This window comes from Hypanus sabinus, chromosome 6 (assembly GCF_030144855.1).
Source record: "Hypanus sabinus isolate sHypSab1 chromosome 6, sHypSab1.hap1, whole genome shotgun sequence".
In the NCBI taxonomy this organism is placed as follows: Eukaryota; Metazoa; Chordata; class Chondrichthyes; order Myliobatiformes; family Dasyatidae; genus Hypanus; species Hypanus sabinus.
Genome location: NC_082711.1, coordinates 12,024,883 through 12,041,318, shown reverse-complemented (window position 1 = coordinate 12,041,318; position 16,436 = coordinate 12,024,883). Strand labels below are relative to the sequence as shown.

The following is a 16,436-nucleotide window of genomic DNA, read 5'->3' as shown; positions in this document are numbered from 1 at the left end:
TGGCACAGACAGTATGGGCTAAAGAACATCCTGTGCTGTTCTATGTTGTTCTTGCTGTCAAATCTGCAGTTCAACACCTCATGTAAAAGATGGCATTCTCTTGAATGTCTATCTGGATTATGAAATAACTCCAAGCTTCTGCCTCACTGGGGGGAGCTGATGTCATTGGCAAAGCAACACAGTTGGTGGAATGGAAGGGAAGAATAACAAATTGAGAGAGATTTCATACAAACCAACTGTAAGAGCTGGAAAGCAGAGAAGAACAGATAATGGGCAGGATTTCTTTACCTTCCTTATTGGAATGAGCAGGAATCAATAAATGACTGTCTGGAAGAAAGTTAAGGAGAGGATGGGTGGATGTCCAATGTAGCTTTTCTACATAGAGAGTGCATGGAATGCCCTGCCAAGGACAGTGGTGGAGGCAGATATATTGGAGACATTTAAGAGACTCTTAGATAGGAACAAGGATGATAGAAAGTTTGAGGAATCCTGGAATCATTTTCATGAACCTCCTTTGAACCCTCTCCAGTTTTGGTATATCCTTTCTAAGATAAGGGGACCAAAACTGCTCACAATACTCCTGCCAGTCAGCCACTGCTGTACCCATGCTAGAATTTCTCCTGTAATACCATGGGCTTGTAGCTTGTGACACAGCCTCGTGTGGCAGCTTGTCAAAACCCTTGTGAAAATCCAAGATGGGCAGGAGGTAAAGAATGGGAATAAATGGAGCCTTTTTGGCTGGCTGCCAGTGACTAGTGGTGTTCCACAGGTGTTTTTGCTGAGATATACTTTTTTACATTATATGTGAATGATTTGAGTGATGGAATTAATGGTTTTGTTGCAAGTTTTGTAAATGATATGAAGATAGGTGGGGGGGGGTAGTTTGGAGAAAGTAGAGAGGCTACAGAAGAAATCAAACAGATTAGGAGAGTGGGCAAAGAAATGGCAGATGGAATGCAGTGCCGGGAAGTGTATGGTCATGAATTTTGATAGATGAAATGAAATGGTTTCTAAATGGAGAGAAAATACAAAAAGCTGAGGTGCAAAGGGACTTGGAGGTCCTTGTTCAGGATTCCCTACAGGTTAATTTGTAGGTTGAGTCTGTGGTGAGGAAGGCAAATGTAATGTTAGCATGCATATCAAGAGGACTAATATTTAAAAGAAAGGATGTAATGTTGACACTTCATAAAGCACTGAGGCATCACTCGCAGAACTGTGTGCATTTCTGGGCCCCCTTTCTTAGAAAGGATATGCTGAAACTGGCGATGGTTCAAAGGAGGTTTACAAAAATGATTCCAGCATTGAATGGCTTGTCATATGAAGAGCTTTAGATGGCTCTGGGCCTGAATCCACTAAAATTCAGAAGAACGAGGGGTGACTTTATGGAAACCTATCGAATGGTGAAAGGGCTTGCTAGAGTGGATGAGGAGAGGATGTTTCCTATGGTGGGAGAGTTTAAGACCAGAAGGCAGAGCCTCGGAATAGAAGGCTGTCTTTTTAGAATGGAATGAGGAATTTTTTTAGTCAGAGAGTGGTGAATCTGTGGAATTCTTTGCTATAGACAGCTGTGGATGCTATGCCTTTATATATATTTAAGGCAGAGGTTAATAGAGTATTGGGGGGGGGGGGGCGGGTGAAGTCCTGGCCTGATATCCCGCTCACCCAGGGAAAGTGCACGCGCAATAGATCGCCTCTCCTTTCCTGGTGTAGTGATCGACGTGTGGTCACTGTCTGGCTTGCTAGGCAGGAGGCCACTGCAAATGGCCTCTCCTACACTACTGGGTCCATAGCAACACCTTCTTGTCAGTGCACCCCCCCCCCCACCCCGTTTCCACTGAGCTTGCTACATCATGGCGCGACCGAGTGTCCAGCGGTATAACTGGATGGGTAAGCAGGGCTCGTTAGCCTTGGTTGGAAGCCAGCCTAACAGAAAGACTACTCTGACTCCAAACCTGGGAAGATGAGGTTTGCCATCCACCTAGGAAAAGGACACTCCGACGTAACACCTACGACCCAAGGACCTCGCTGTCACCATCCCAGCTTACAAGGCTATGGCAGATGAATCCCGGGTGTAAAGGGTGGGGCCAGTACCACGCACACTGCACTTCACCTTAAAAAAACCATTGCGCAGGCTGAAGGACACGCCCACGTCTACGGCCATTTCCCTTGCAGACGTGGACACCCCTCTTCCTAAATCTTCATTCACGAAGCCAATGCCATGATGAATAGAGTACTGATTGGTCACGGTATGAAGGTATATGTAGAGAAGGCAGGAGATTGGGGCCGAGAGGAAAATTGGATCAGCCATGATAAAATGGTGGAGCAGTCTTGATGAGCCAAATGGCCTCATTCTACTCCTGTATCTTATGGTCTTAAGGACCCCACAACTCTTGTTCTCAGTATTTTTCATTACTTACTCAGTTATTATTATTATTTTTGTATTTACAGCTCGTCTTTTTTCACATTGGTTTGTAAGTCTTTGTGTGTAGATTTTCACTGATTTTATTCTATTTCTCTTTACTGTGAATACCAGCAAGACTATGTATCTCAGGATAGCACACAGTGGTGCTAAAGTACAGGAACCCTGTAGAATTATCTCTATTTCTGCTTAAAATAACCTAAAATGTGATCAGATCTTTACACAAGTCCTACATCTAGATAAAGAGAACCCAATTAAATTAATAACACAAAGAACATTATACTTCATTTATTTATTGAGAAAATTATCCAATATTATATTCATTTGTTGGAAAAAGAATGTGAACCTCTGGGGTAACGCCATCTACAAAAGCTATTTGGAGTCAGATATTCCAATCAATCAGATGAGATTGGAGGTGTAGGTCGTGGAGGTGCCCTGCCCTATAAAAAAGACACACAAAGTCAGGTTACTGACATTGCTATGTTTGGAGGAAAAAGGCACTGCACACCGACACCAAGCTTCATTCCAACTGTGAAGTAGGCAGAAGGAGCATTATGGTTTGGGGCTGCTTTGCTGTCTCAGGGCCTGGACAGTTTGCAATTGTTGAGGGAACAATGAGTTCAAAATTGTTTCAAGACACTTTATAGGAGAACGTCAGGGTAGCAATCCATCACCTGAAGCTTAGTAGAAGTTGAATAATGTAACAAGACAATGTTCCGAAAAACAAGAGTAAATCAACAACAACATGGATTAAGAAGAAGAAAGTTCGTGTTTTGGAATGGCCGAGTTAAAATCCTGATCTTAATCCTATAGAAAATGTTGTGGAAGGACCTGAAGCAAGCAGTTCACGCAATGAAGCCCACCAACGTCCCAGAGAGAAGCAGTTTTTTTTTAAAAAAAAGGTGGAATGGCCTAAAATTCCTCCAAGCACGAGCAGGACTGATTAACAGTTACCGGGAATGTTTTAAGTTATTACTGTACAATGGTGTCACACCAGTTATTGAAAGCAAAGATTCACATACTTTTTCCAACAAATACATGTAATATTGGATTAATTTTCTCAATAAATAAATGAATAAGTATAATAGAACATAGAAAACCTATAGCACAATACAGGCCCTTCAGCCCACAAAGCTGTGCTGAACATGTACTTACATGTACTTAATGTTTTTATATTTTTTTATTTTTATTTATTCAATTGGTTTCTCTTCATCAAGATTTAGGACTTGTGTGAAGATCTGATCACACAGGTCATATTTATGCAGAAATAGAGAATATTTTACAGTGTTCACAAACTTTCTCGCACCACTCTATGATGATATACAACTCAGTGGTCACTTTATTAGGTACACCTGTTTCCTGCTCGTTTCAGACAATCATGTGGCAGCAACTTAATACACAAAAGCATGCAGATGTAGCCAAGAGGTTCAGTTGTTGTTCGGACTGAAAATCACAATGGGCTAGAAATATGATCCAAGTGACTTTGTCTGTGGAATGATTGTTGGTGATAAACAGATTGGTTCTATGAAACTGCTGACCTCCTGGGATCTTCAAGCACAACATTCTCTGGAGTTCACAGAGAATGGTGTGAAACCAAGACGTACATGATGTACATAATAAAGTGGCCACAGTGTATACATACCTTAATAAATGTACTTTGAACTTTCATAGTCTACCTGTAGAAGTATACTATTGCCACCCTGAAACATGATGTTTCCGATCCCTACAATCTAATTTTTAGGGGAAAGCCACAGTGATCAGGGAAATGTTGGCAAGGCTGGTATTACGACAGACAGCAATTTGGAAAGCTTAGATCTAAAGGCAAACACATCTCACCTCTTGTGGGAAGTAAGTGATGATGAACTCATGGTCGTGGTGGGGCTCCAAGTCCCCATCCTCCGGGCAGATGTGAAAAGCCGATTTTAGGTCTGGATTGTATTCCATGTTACTGTGATCAATTGACTCTCCAGAAATAGCACACATCAGATTTGGTTTAAGTATTTGCCAACAAAAGGGAAGATTCACATGACTGCAAACAAGGGCAGAATACAGGATCTATAAAATCTTTGTGTAAGCAAATAGAACTCTCTTTGTTGCTGCAAGATGATTTAGTAACACTAAATCACCTGATCCAAAACAAATCCCGTGACAATGATATCAAGATACTCACCTGTACTGACAAGGTATGCAAACTTAAAATGAATTCTCCGCCATTTAAACAAAGCCGGATTTCTGTGGGCCAGTGTGTCAGGTTTTTATCATGCAAGTTTTGAGTGGATTGGCAGGCAGGTTTTATATTGTGAGAGGACATTCAGCTCTTTTTAGATTCCTAGTCAGAGCACTACAGCATAGGAACCAGCCCTCTGGCCCATCTAGTCCATGATGATGTTATTCTGCCTAGTCCACCATATCCCTTGATATCCTTGCCATCCACCTACTTATCCAAACTTCTCTTAAGTGCCGAAATCAAAACGGCCTCCACCACTTCCATCGGCAACTTGGTTCACACTCACATCACCCTCAGTGAAGACTTTCCTCCTCAGCTTCCCCTTAAACATTTCACCTTTCACCCTTAACCTGTGACATCTAGTTCTAGTCTCACCCAACCTCAGTGCAAAAAGCCTGGTTGCATTTATCGTATCTGTTATGTTTTATAACTCCAGAAACAATTCAAAAGAAAAACACAGGAGCCTTGGGATAATGTGGTCTGGCTGACATAATCCCACACCCACAACGCTAAAGCTGACACAATCAACCTGCCAATGTGTACCAGGCATTCTTACCAACACCATGGGGCTAACTTCAGAAGGACTGCAGTGATTTAAGAAAGCAGTTTACCAGCTGCTCCTCAAGAGCAATTATGTGTGGACGTTAGAAAAGGACATTATATTCTTGTGGTAAACTATGTATACCTGTCTGGATACACCCATCTGCTGACTGCTCCTGTGGCTCCTCCCACAGACCCCTGTATAAAGGTGATTGAGGCACTGTTCCTCCCTCAGTCTCCGCGATGTCGCGCTCCCTTTTCGCTGTTAATAAAAGCCAATCGTTCACTTCCAGTTTCCTAGAGTTATCGATGGTACATCAATTCTGTCACCATATTTCCCTACAAGAGGGCCATTCATCCTTCCATGTCAGTTCTTAGAGCAAATCCATCAATCCCATTCTCCACTTTATTTCTCTGTAACCCATTCTCTCGTGCATTACCATCAACTTACCATTACACCCCAAGTCCCCACGTTATTAAGGGTGGGTGTACAAAGGACAAGAGGAAGGAGAGATGATGGCAGAGCTGTACAAGCCTAGCCTCGTGGTGGTGTTGTATCGCTGCTTTGGTCTGTAAGTGAGTGGACTTGATGAGCACATCTCAGTAGTAGCCACAAACAATTGAGATAAGTTCTTGTGGGTCAATTTATACTCGAATCTCTTCAGAATAATTCCAGGCCAATATACCACTCAGTAAGGTGGAACCTGCCAACTTCTGTCTCACCAATCCTGCTCACTTATTTATATTGGCTTGCATGTGTCCAGGACAAAGAAGTGCACAGAAAAAAATCACTGTGGACACTACCCACCCTGCAAAATGCCTTTTCCAAAAGATCCCATCTTAGTAGTGTCTACCCTCAGATAATTAATCTGATCAACCATTCCAGCTAGGTATCCCATTCTTCTCTATCTATTACCCCCATCACTGCAAACACTTTAAACCACTTTTTAATAATGCTGTTTACATTGTAAATACATGCTGGTACTTACATACAATGCACATTTTATTTCATACCAGTGCTTCTAACTATTTTATATAATTCTTCATTATATACTATTGTTGAATGTTGTTTTTTTGTTGCGTGTTGCATGAAGACCAATGCATCACAGCAAAGTCCTGATAAATGTAAATATTTATTGTGAATCAGCTTTATGACTATAAGACATAGGAGCAGATTTGGGCCATCTGGCTCATGGAGTCTGTTCCACCATTCCATCATGACTCATTTATTATCCCTCTCAACAACATTCTCCTGCCTTCTCCCCATGAGCTTTGGATGCCCTTACTAATAAAGAACCTATCAACCTCCACTTTAAGTATTCCGCCTGACTAGGCCACCATAGTCATCTGTGGCATCAGGTTGATCCTTGATTCTGTCTTCCCACTAATATCTCAATCCTAATGCAGGTTTTTGCCTCCACAGATGTTGCTTGACCCACTGAGTTTTCCAGCAACTAGTTTAATTTCTCCAGATTCTGCAGTTTGTAGTTTCTTGTGTCTCAGTTCTCTCTTACTGCGACAACCAAGGAGTCTCTAGTAGTACAGGGACCAAGCTTCCCAACATCTAACCACTCTATACAAGGTAAAACCACAGTACTTACGTAGCATTGCGGAGGGTGAGCACCTTCTGAGAATAAACGTGTGGGTTTGTTGCTTCAAAGCAAACAAAATGCTCTGCTGTTATGTCTCTGCATTCTCCCAGGGCAGGCATGCTTTCCCCACCACTGATAGAGATGAAATGTAAAGCAACTTGCTGACCGGTGCCTGTGGTAACAAAAGGAATTAAGCAGAGGAATAACATGTGCTTGATCCAGCTACACATGATTATGTGTTTCTCATGGCTACACTAATCAAGTTGGAGGTCTCACTGCCTACCATATCTCTTGACACCCAGTGGGTCACGTTTGGAGAATGCAGCTCAGGTGATTGTTCCTGAAACCCAGAATGTTTTGAAGGCCCTTTGACATATACCGCATACAGGCCTTCAAAGTGTTTTTGAATGTTCCTGAAGATGACCCTGAAAATGTCTTGGGTAGCACAGTAGCAGGTTTGTGATATCCAATCCCTCAACTTTACAGATAGCTGGCATAGGTTACACAATCCCATTTATTTGCATGGGGTATCTGAGTTGATGGAAAAAATATGTGCAAGTATTTATATTGTTTGTCTTTGCCATGCCAACCAAAGTTTCCATCTGAGCTGTTCAATTTGCCCATATTTGGCCCTCCAAAGCTTTCCCATCCAAGTGTTTTTTTAAATGTCGTTAATGGACCTCCTTCAACCACTTCCTCTAGTAGCTCATTTCATATACTAGCCTCTCTGTGGATGAAATAGATGCTAACCACGGGATTCGGCAGCGCAGCAGATTCGGCAATTGCATTCGTGAATATGAACATGTCAGCTTACTATTTCTATGGATGAAAATGAAATAGCCTATAAGGCTCAGGACACATCTTCCTGTAGTATCAGAAAGACGTGGAAATCAGATACAGGTTGACCCACATACATAGAGTGTATGTGTCAAACATGGTGTCTGCCCCCACATGCTCTATGCCTCTCCATTCCTTGCCTATACATGCACCTATTTAAATGAGTCAAATGTTGCTATTATATCTCCCCGGTACTGCAACCCCATTCATTTCAATGCAGTAACTGAGCTGATGGAAAAGGCATACTCTTCCCTGATGTCACTATCCTCCATGTCCTTCTCTGTCATCAGTAGAAATGCAAAGTAATCAGTACCTGTTGCCTGACTGGCTGTGTCACAACCACGGGATTCGGCAGCGCAGCAGATTCAGCAATTGCGTTCATGAATATGAACATGTCAGCTTACTATTTCACTGTGATAGTATTTAACTCCATTCATTCTGTCGTAGTGTTTGTCAAGACTTGGACACAGCATAGCAATGTTTCACTGTCTGTTTGCAGTCGGCTTTGCCTGAGAAATTGGACTGTTGAGTCAACTGACTCTGAAGACTAGCGGTATTTGTTTTATTCTTAGTTCTTTTCAGCCGCAGTGTAGGCTTTGTTTTCCATTTGAGAGAGTTAATGACCCTGTTTGACCCAGCATGTATTGCTTTCTTTTTCTTTTAACACTGTTTGCATTAAAGTCTGTGAACTATCAATCTGCTTCAGTGTCTCTCACTCCGCACTTGGGCCATATTTGAACCGGGCGACAGGCTGAGTTCTTCCAACAAGTTCTAGATGTCAGGGGTTACGAGGTGTGTTAAGCTACCATTACTAGAGAGAAAAAAGTTAAGTCTGTCCCAAGCCTTATAGGCTCATCAGGCCGGTGCTTATGCCAGTTTCCGTGGTGTGAAGCTACTGAGAGTACGAGACTCCCCCTCCCGCCCCCGGATAGGACACCAGTCTTTCACGAGGATTAGAGTGAAGGTTCTTAGGAAACTGAAAGGTCTAAAAGGTAGGGAAGTCACCTGGACCAGATGGTGTACACCCCAGAGTTCTGAAGGAGGAGGCTGAAGAGATTGTGGAGGCATTAGTAATGACTTTTCAAGAATCACTAGATTCTAGAATAGTTTTGGAAGACTGAAAAATTGCAAATGTCACTCTACTCTTCAAGAAGGGAGAGAGGCTGAAGAAAGAAAACTATCGGCCAATTAGTCTGATCTCAGTGTTGGGAAGATGTTGGAATTAATTATTAACAATGAGGTCTCAATGCACTTGGAAGCACACAGTAAAAGAGGCCACAGGCAGCATGGTTTCCTTAAGGAAAAATCTTGCCTGGCAAACCTGTTGGAATTATTTGAAGAAATAACAAGTGGTATAGACACAGGAGAATTGGTTGATGAAAAAGGATCTAAAGCTTTCCCAGCGTATATGATGAATAAACTCTTCTCGGGCTTCAAGCCAGGTACAGTTATCAATTATAACCAAAGTTTTGATGATGAATTCTGCCATCTTCATCAGGTATGATGGCTGGGTATGTCTAGTCCAGTGGTATGTATACATCTGTAGTCTGTCTCCCCTGATTGGTTAGTCCTTATCCAATCAGGTTTCTGCTCTCCCACCTTGTTTACAATCAAATTTCAGTGTTTACTTAGAGTGAGAACTTCATATAACCATATAACAATCACAGCACGGAAACAGACCATCGCGGCCCTTCTAGTCTTCGCCCTTGTTAAACTTCTTTTCCTCTAGATTAATTTCAATGGCTTGCTTTAACAGGAGGTCTCAAAAGCCATTGGCATGGCACAGTAGTTTTGTGCCATCACAAAGTCTCCAGCCTCCCCAATGGCCACATCTGCACCAGGTGCAGGAAGATGCAGGTCCTTAGAGATCGTGTTAGGGAACTGGAGCTGTAGTTCGATGACCTTCAGTTTGTTAGGGAAAGTGAGGCGGTGATAGATAGGAGCTACAGGGAGGTAATCACCCCAAGGCTACAGGAGACAGATAAATGAGTGACAGTCAAGAGGGGGAAGGGAAAACATCAGATTCTAGAGAGCACCCCTGTGGCCGTCCCCCTCAACAATAAGTACTCCATTTTGAGTACTTGAGTTGAAGGGGACGACCTACCTGGGGGAAGCAACAGCAGCCATGGGTCTAGCCCTGTGGTTCAGAAGGCAGGGAACTGAAGAGAATTGCAGTACTAATAGGGGACTCTATTGTCGGGGGGGGGGGGTGGTGGGGAGACAGATAGGTGATTCTGTAGATGCAAAAAAAAACAAACAGATGGTAGTTTGCCTTCTAGGTGTCAAGTTCTGCAATGTTTCTGAACACGTACACAATATCCTGAAAAGGAAGAGTGAGCAGCCAGAAGTTGTAGTACATTGGTACTAATGACATCAGTAGAAAAAAGGAAGAGGTTCTGAATACAGAATACAGGGAATTAGGAATGAAGTTAAGAAGCAGGTCCTCATGGGTAGTAGTCTTGGGATTGCTGCCAATGCCACGCAACAGTGAGGATAGGAATAGAATGAGGTGAAAGATAAATGCTTGGCTGAAGAATTGGAGCGGGGGCAGGGATTCAGGTTTCGGAATAATTGGGACGTCTTCTGTGGTGGGTGTGAACTGTATAAAAGCAACAGTTACACTTGAATCCAAGGGGGACCAATATCCTTGTGGGCAGGTTTGCTGGAGCTGTCGAGAGTGATATAAACTAATATGGCAAGGGGGTGGACCAGTCCGAAGGAGCAGAGGATGAGCCAGCACCTTTACAAGTAGATGACAAATGTAATATCAATATAAGGAAGGATAAGACAATGACTGGGTACAAATGCAGAGAGGGCAAAGATCTAAATTGTATCACAGAGGCAAAATTCAAAAGGGTGAATAATGAAGGACTGAAGGTGCTGTATTTAAATGCACGTAGTATTCAGAATAAGGTGGATGAACTCATGGTGCAATTAGAGATTGGTTGGTATGATGCTGTAGACATCACTGAGTCATGGCTGGAAGAGTGTCATAGTTGGGAATTTAGTATTAAAAGACATACTTTGTATCAAATGGGCAGGCAGAAAGGCATTGACTGTGGTATGGTTCTGTTGGTAAGTGGTCTTTAGAAAGAGGTGACATAGGGTCAGAGAAAGTTGAATCTTTGTGGGTCAAGTTAAGAAACTGCAAGGGTAAAAAAAAAACCATTATGGGAATCATATATAGGCCTCCAAATAGTAGCCAAGATGTGAGGTTGAGATTGCAAAGGGAACTGGAAAGGGCATGTAATAAGGGTAATGTCACAATTGTAATGGAGGACTTCAATATGCAATGGGATTGGGAAAATCAAATTCGTCAGAAAGGATGTGTTGTCATTGGAGAGTCAGGAGAAGGTTCATGGGGATGATTCCTGGAATGAAGGGGTTAACATATGAAAAGCATTTGGCAGCTTTGGACCTGTACTCACTGGAATTTAGAAGAACACCGGGGGAATCTCACTGACCTACTAAATGTTGAGAGGACTAGATAAAGCAGATGTGGAGAGTATGTTTCCTATGGTGGGGGTGTCGAGAACTAGAGGGCACAGCCTTAAAACTGAGGGGTAACCTTTTAGAACAGAAGTAAGGAGGCATTTTTTTTTTATATAGCCAGAGACTAGTGATTCTGTGGAAGGGTCTGCTACAGACTGCTGTGTAGGCCAAGACCATGGGTATATTTAAAGCAAAAATAGATAGTTCCCTAATTGGTCAGGGCATCAAAGGATAAGGCAAGAAGGCAGATATATGGGGTGGGATTGGGATCAGCCATGATGGAAAGGCACAGCAAATTTGATGGGCTGAATGGCCTAATTCTGCTCCTCTTTCTTAAGCGGGTCAATAATGACCTGGGGCATAGGTCCAGGTCATGATTCCGAGATATATGGTTCCCTGTGGAGCAGCGTATATCCACCAGCAGGACGCACAGTAGAAACCCATTTCAAGGAGCAGAGGTGTACCCATTGGGGTTACCCAGAGAAATTGGCAGTAGCAGAACACTGCACCCGCAATGCCATAGGATTAACTTTGATGGCACAAAACTACTGTGCCGCACCAATTGCTTTTGGACCGCCTGTTAAAGGAAGCCTTTGAAATTAAACTAGAGCAAAAATTTTTTTTAACAAAGATGAAGATCTTGCATTAAGAACTGGAATTCATTTGTAAATAAGGTGGGAAAGTGAAAGCCTGACTGGATGAGGACTAACCAATCAAGAGGGACAGACTATGGTGTTATAAATACCACTGGACTAGATTTACCCAGCCATCATCCTGATGAAGCAGGCAGAGTTTATCATCGAAATGTTGGTTATAATTGATATTTCTCATTGGTTGATGTGCATTTGGATTTTCAGAAGGCCTTTGACAATGAGCCCATGGTATTACAGAAATGATTCCAGCATGGATAAAGCAGTGGCTGATTGGCAGGATGTTGTGAGCAAAGGGAGCCTTTCCTGGCTGTCTGCCAGTGACTAGTGGTGTTCCACAGGGGTCTGTGTTGGGACCGATTTCTTTTAAGATATAGGTCAATGATTTGGATGACAAAATCAGTGGTTTTGTTGCAAAGTTTGCAGACAATATGATGATAGGTGGAGGAGTAGTTAGTTTTGAGGAAGTAGAGAAGCTACTTAAGGACTTAGACAGATTAAGAGGATGGGCAAAGTGGCAGGTGGAATCCGAGTTGGGAAGTGTATGGTCATGCACTTTGGTAGAAGAAATGAAAGGGTTGACTATTTTCAAAATGGAGAAAAAACTACAAATAACTGAGACTCAAAGGGACTGAGGAGTTATGGTGCAGGATTCCTTAAAGGTTAATTTGCAAATTGAGTCTGTGGTGAGGAAGGCAAATGCAATGTTAGTGTTCATTTCAAGAGGACTAGAATATAAAAGCAAGGATGTAATGTTAATACTTTAAGCACTGGTGAGGCCTCATTTCAAGTATAGCAAGCAGTTTTTGGCCTCTTATCTTAGAAAGGATGTGCTGAAACTGGAGAGGTTTCAATGGAAGTTCACAAAAATGATTCCAGGGTTGTCATTTGAAGAGCATTTGATGGCTCTGGGCCTTTAGCTTCTGGAATTCAGAAGAATGAGGTGTGACCTCATTAAAACCTATCAAATGGTGAAAGTCCTTGATAGCGTGCATGTGGAGAAGATGCTTCCTATGGTGGGAGAGTCTAAGACCAGAGGGCACAGCTTCAGAATAGAGGGGTATTCATTTTGAAAAGAGATTAGGAGCAATTTCTTTAGCCAGAGTGTGGTGAATCTGTGGAATTATTTGCCATAGGCAGCTGTGGAAGCCATGTCTTTATGTATATTTAAGGAAGAGGTTGATAGATTCAGGATTGGTTAGGGCATGAAGGGATACGGAGAGAAGACACAAGGTGGGGTCTGAAAGGAAAATTAGATCAGACATGATGAAATGGTGGAGCAGAGTCGATGGGCCAAATGCTCCAATTCTGTTCCTGTATATGATAGTCAAGGTGAGAAACAAACATATAATATTTAAAATTCATGATTTATCCAGATGTCAATCAAAGGAACATTGTACACAGGTGCCATCTTGATGTCCCATTCCCTTCTCTATCTCACAGAAGGGTATTAAATCATACAAGGATATGGTTCCACAGATCAATTCTAAGCATTTACTAATTTCTGCACAGATAAAACTAATCAATATTTTCTATTAATTGTCTACAACCTAACCCATTCTCCAGTAAATGTTGCACAATCTAACATAACCCTTGGTGGACTTAAGACAGATGATTCCATTTTAGCATTCACTTCTTACAATCTAATACATTCTACAATAAAATCTTCTCCTGCGCAAAACATGTACAGTATAATCTATCCCTCATTTTAATAGATTGTATGGAAACTTTTTTTTTTATTCCTTTTCAGGAATAAAAGTTAGTATGCACAGTATATTGCCATTGATGGCAACTCACCTTCTAGAGATACCATACTGTTAACTAACTCTCACAACAAACCTAATAGATCAGAGATTAAAAATTAAAATTAAAGATAAGCTTTATTGTCATATGAACAGAAAAATGCGTCATTTTAGTCAATGACCAACATAGTCTGAGGATGTGCTGGGAGCAATCTGCAAGTGGCACCCACATCACACTCACTAACTCTAACCTGTACGTTTTTAGAACATTGGAGGAAACTGGAACACCTTGAAGAAACCCACCTGGTCAGGGGAGAAAGTACAAACTTCTTGCGGCAGGAATTTAACGCCAATCGCTGGTGCTGTAAAATGTTAAGCTGGTAACTACAATACCACGCTGCCATCGTATATATCGTGCAAAACTGAGGCGATGCTAAATGGCCCTAATAAAATTAAATGGCAATGCAGCCACTTCAAAAAAAGCATTACTTATTCAGCAGTAAAATGTTACTGATCACCAATTCAGAGATGTCTTCCTTTGGTTACCTGTTAGTAAAAAGTCTTTCACTTGGCAGTTGTCACAAACCATGGTAACAGTTTGGAAGAAAGTTTCTGCAGTAGTTGGAAGGAAAGCAATCTACAAATATAAAAAATGTAGATAAATCATCATTTCCAAACATCCAGAAATTTAAGCATCTGTCCTTCACACAATTTCAGAATTTTAAAAATGTATTCAGACATACTTAACACCATGTCCTATGGCACAATGTCAGAACAGGTGATTAAAGCTTGGTCAATGAAGTAGCAATTTTGTGAAGGAGATCATTCCAGAGTTTGGTGCTTAAAGGACTAAAAGGCTTAAAGTACTGATAGTCGTCCATTCAATGATGAAAATTAGGGATGGGTTAGTCATAGACAGAGAACTATAGCACTAGATTTAGCCCAAATAATCTGTGCCAACCTGTTATTCTGTCTAGTTCCATCTACCCACACCTGTATCACAACCATCCAAAGTACTCCCATCCAACCCACATCTGCCACTTCTCTTTCAACACTTCCACTACTCTCTGAACAAATAAGTTCTCCCTCAGGTTCCCTTTAAATCTTTCATCCTAAACCTGTGACCTCTAGTTCTAGCCTCAGCCAAGCTGAAGGAGAAAGCCTGCTTGCATTCAATTCATCCTCACTATTTTGTCTGTCTCTTTCGAATTTCCCCTCATTCTCCTATGCTCCAGGGAATAAAGTCCTAACCTCTTCGACCTTTTCCTATAATTCAGGCCCTCAAGTCCCCACAGCATGCTTGTAAAATTTCTCTGCATTCTTTCAACCTTATTGGTATTTTTCATGTAGTTAGGTGACCAGAATTGCACACTAAACTCCAAATTCAGCTTCACCAATGTCTTGTACAACAAAAATGAGTTTGGAGGTTATAGAGTTGGAACTGGGTGGCACAAGTTCATGGACAAATTCAAATAAGTCAGTTCGAATGAAGGGCCTTGGCAGAAAATATCAACTGTGGAATTTCCTCATTCATGCTGCCTGACCTGCTGAGTTCCTCCAATACTTTGGGTGGGTTGCTTATATTAGTGACGGATAAGAATGACTGTGAGTTGATAAGTAATTATAGAGTGCTAAAGCACAGAAACAGACCTTCTGGCACATGTAGTCCAGGCTAATTAGTTTTCCTGCCTACCCTCACTGACCCCTCTGTGCTCCCTCCCATCCATATACTTATCCAAAGTTCTCTTAAATTTGTCATTGAACCTGCATCCACCACTTCTCACTGGCAGCTTAGTCCACACTCACACCGCCTTCTTAGTGAAGAAGTTAGTTTGCTGACAACACAAAGATTGGTGGAGTTGTAGACAGCAAGGAAGGTTACCCAAGAAATCAGCTTGAAAATTGGGCAGAACAGTGGCAAATAGAATTTAGTCCAGACAAGTGTGATGTAATGCAATTTGAGTCATCTAATTCTGGCAAGATAGATATGAAATAGGAACCTTAGAGGTGTCAGTGTATAAAGAGACCATGGGATACAGGTTCATAACTCCCCGAAAGTGGCCACACAGGTAGATAGGATAGAGAAGAAGGTACTTAGCTTGCATGCCTTCTTATGCAGAGATATTGAGTACAAGCATTGGGACATCATGTTGCAACTGTGCATGACATGGATTAAGCTACATTTGAAATACTTGCATAGTTCTGGATACCACATATTAAAAAGGATGTGGTAGCCCTAGAAAGAGTGCAGAAGAGATTCACTAGGAGACTGTTTGAATGATACTATCCCTCAATCATCAGACTCTTGAACCAAAGGGGTTAACTTCACTCAACTTCACTTGACCCATCATTGAACTGTTCCCACAACTAATGGACTCACTTTCAAGCACTCGTCATCTCATGCTCTCAATAGTCACTGCTCATTTATTTATTTACTTGCACTGTTTTTTTGCCTTCTACACTCTACTTGAGCATCCAAATTGGTCAGTCTTTCTTTGATTCTGTTATAGTTATTATTCTATAGATTCATTAAGTATGCTCACAAGAAAATGAATCTCAGGATTGTATATGGTGACATACATAAACTTTGATAATAAATCTACTTTGAACCTTTGAGCCTTTAAATTACTTTGTTACAAGCAGTGATTGGATAGGCTCCCACTGAAGGGTGGGAGGCTGACAGGTGACCTTACAGAGGTTTATAAAATTATGAGGAGCACAGTGAAGGTAAATAGTCACAGTCTTTTCCTGGGGTAATTGAATCTAAACTAGAGGTCATAAGTTTAATGTGAGAGGGGAGTACTTAAAGGAGATCTCGGGGCAAGTTATTCAAACAGAAGGTGGTGGGTGTATAAAACAAGCTGACTGAGGGAGTGGTAGATGCAGATCAAATCATAGTGTTTAAAATATTTGTTTAGTACATGGATAGTAAGACTG

The 16,436-nt window shown here is 41.7% G+C and overlaps 1 protein-coding gene across 8 annotated transcripts in view; it reads right to left on the bottom strand.

Moving 5' to 3' along the window:
* dlec1 (DLEC1 cilia and flagella associated protein) overlaps nt 1-16,436 on the bottom strand; it is a 209,625-nt gene that overhangs the window by 115,669 nt on the left and 77,520 nt on the right. For all 8 annotated transcript variants that reach the window (XR_009512561.1, XM_059971719.1, XM_059971722.1 and 5 more), the window contains 3 exons: nt 14,046-14,136; nt 6,788-6,950; nt 4,256-4,448 (listed from right to left, as the gene is read on the bottom strand). Coding sequence is in view for 7 of the 8 variants with exons in the window: in XM_059971719.1 (XP_059827702.1) it covers nt 4,256-4,448; nt 6,788-6,950; nt 14,046-14,136 (447 nt within the window). In the remaining variant the exon portion in view is untranslated. The remainder of the gene's footprint in view (nt 1-4,255; nt 4,449-6,787; nt 6,951-14,045; nt 14,137-16,436) is intronic.